The sequence below is a fragment of the Acyrthosiphon pisum genome, unplaced genomic scaffold (assembly GCF_005508785.2).
Source record: "Acyrthosiphon pisum isolate AL4f unplaced genomic scaffold, pea_aphid_22Mar2018_4r6ur Scaffold_21135;HRSCAF=23121, whole genome shotgun sequence".
NCBI classification, from domain to species: Eukaryota; Metazoa; Arthropoda; class Insecta; order Hemiptera; family Aphididae; genus Acyrthosiphon; species Acyrthosiphon pisum.
In genome coordinates this window covers 26,820-28,161 of record NW_021770569.1, presented here as the reverse complement: position 1 = coordinate 28,161, position 1,342 = coordinate 26,820, and the positions used below count along the sequence as shown (strand labels likewise).

The 1,342-nt window shown below is 45.7% G+C and overlaps 1 protein-coding gene across 1 annotated transcript in view; it reads right to left on the bottom strand.

The window, feature by feature from the left end:
- LOC107885918 overlaps positions 1 to 916 on the bottom strand; it is a 15,413-nt gene extending 14,497 nt beyond the window's left edge. Inside the window, exon 1 of the mRNA XM_016809688.1 lies at positions 38 to 916. Within this exon, the coding sequence (XP_016665177.1) occupies positions 38 to 916 (879 nt within the window). The remainder of the gene's footprint in view (positions 1 to 37) is intronic.
- Positions 917 to 1,342: the final 426 nt, after the last annotated feature.

Genomic DNA, 1,342 nt, shown 5'->3' with positions numbered 1-1,342 from the left:
TAGAGTCTGAGATGACCTGCCATGCAACCCGAAGCACCTTGGCCGTAATGCCGTCGAGCCCCGGTGCTTTGTTCGGCTTCATCTTCCATATGGCTTCCTTTCCCTCATATGTGGTTGTGCTATCAACAGGTATGTCTTCTTCTTGATAGTTGTAGGGCGTGTGTGTTGGTGGATTCTGATCCTCGGGCAGATAAGCCTCGAGGAATGTATATATTGTGTCTTTCAGGCTGGTGGTGTATGTCCCGGCACTGGTCTTAACCGTAGTGGGCATGGGATTCTTACGTGAGCTGCTCTTGGCCCATCGAAAGGATTTGTCCCAACGATTTGTGTTCATGGCTGCACTAAATTCCCGCCATGAGCTCATCTTGGCAAGTCTGATTTTATGTAGGTGTTGATTTCTTTGGCGATGATAAGCCTGTCTGTTTGTTTCAGGGAGGCCATCTCGCCTTGCTCTTTGTAACGAGTTTTTTGACTCAGTGAGGTCTTCTGTCCACCACGAGGGCGTGGTTAGGCTGGTTTTCGCTACACCACGCGTCGGCATGGAAAGCTTCGCAGCTTGGACAATCGCCTTAGTTAAGCTACTTGCAATTTCGTCAATGGAGTCGCCATGGATCATCGACTTTAGACCCAAGAGTACTAGTCTAAATTTGTCCCAATCCGCTTTTTCCGTATTAAATCTCGTGCCAAGTTTTTCGGTTTTCGATTTTTTAAGTCTAAGAATAAATTCCAGCATTCGATGGTCGCTGTCAATCCGGTCGGTTACGGACCAGTCTCTTATTAAGCTATAGATCGCTGTACTTGCAAGTGTGATGTCGATATTAGACTCACTCATTCCATGTCTTCTGTAGGTCTTTAGGTCCTGAGGACTGATCAAGATGCAGAGTTCCTGGTCGTCAATCAGTTTCTCTACTATCATACCCCTACTTTTAGTGTCGTTGTTGTGTCATCTTACAGAGTGGCCATTACAGTCAGCACCAATAGCTCAGTGAACATTGTCGTGGGCTTATTGTACCTAAAGTAGGTGGACACTATCACCACGTCGTCCTTGCAGAGGCCGATCCCAATTCTGGCGATCGCGACATAACGAGTTGTAAATTGTCCTATTTTAATGGCTTTGATTTTATTATTTATAATGATTATGGCAGCTTCGCGATTGTCATAGGACAGAATCTGTCGACAGCCCTCAAAGCCAGATGCTATTCCATTTGTAATGAGTGGGTCTTTCAAACATATGTCCCTCAGCTGTTCAGAGGTGATCATTTGTTTGTTTAAGTTGACCTGAATTATCTTCAGGTCAGTCATAACTGTTCTTCTTCGGAAGGTCCTGTCGATAGCGGCTTGC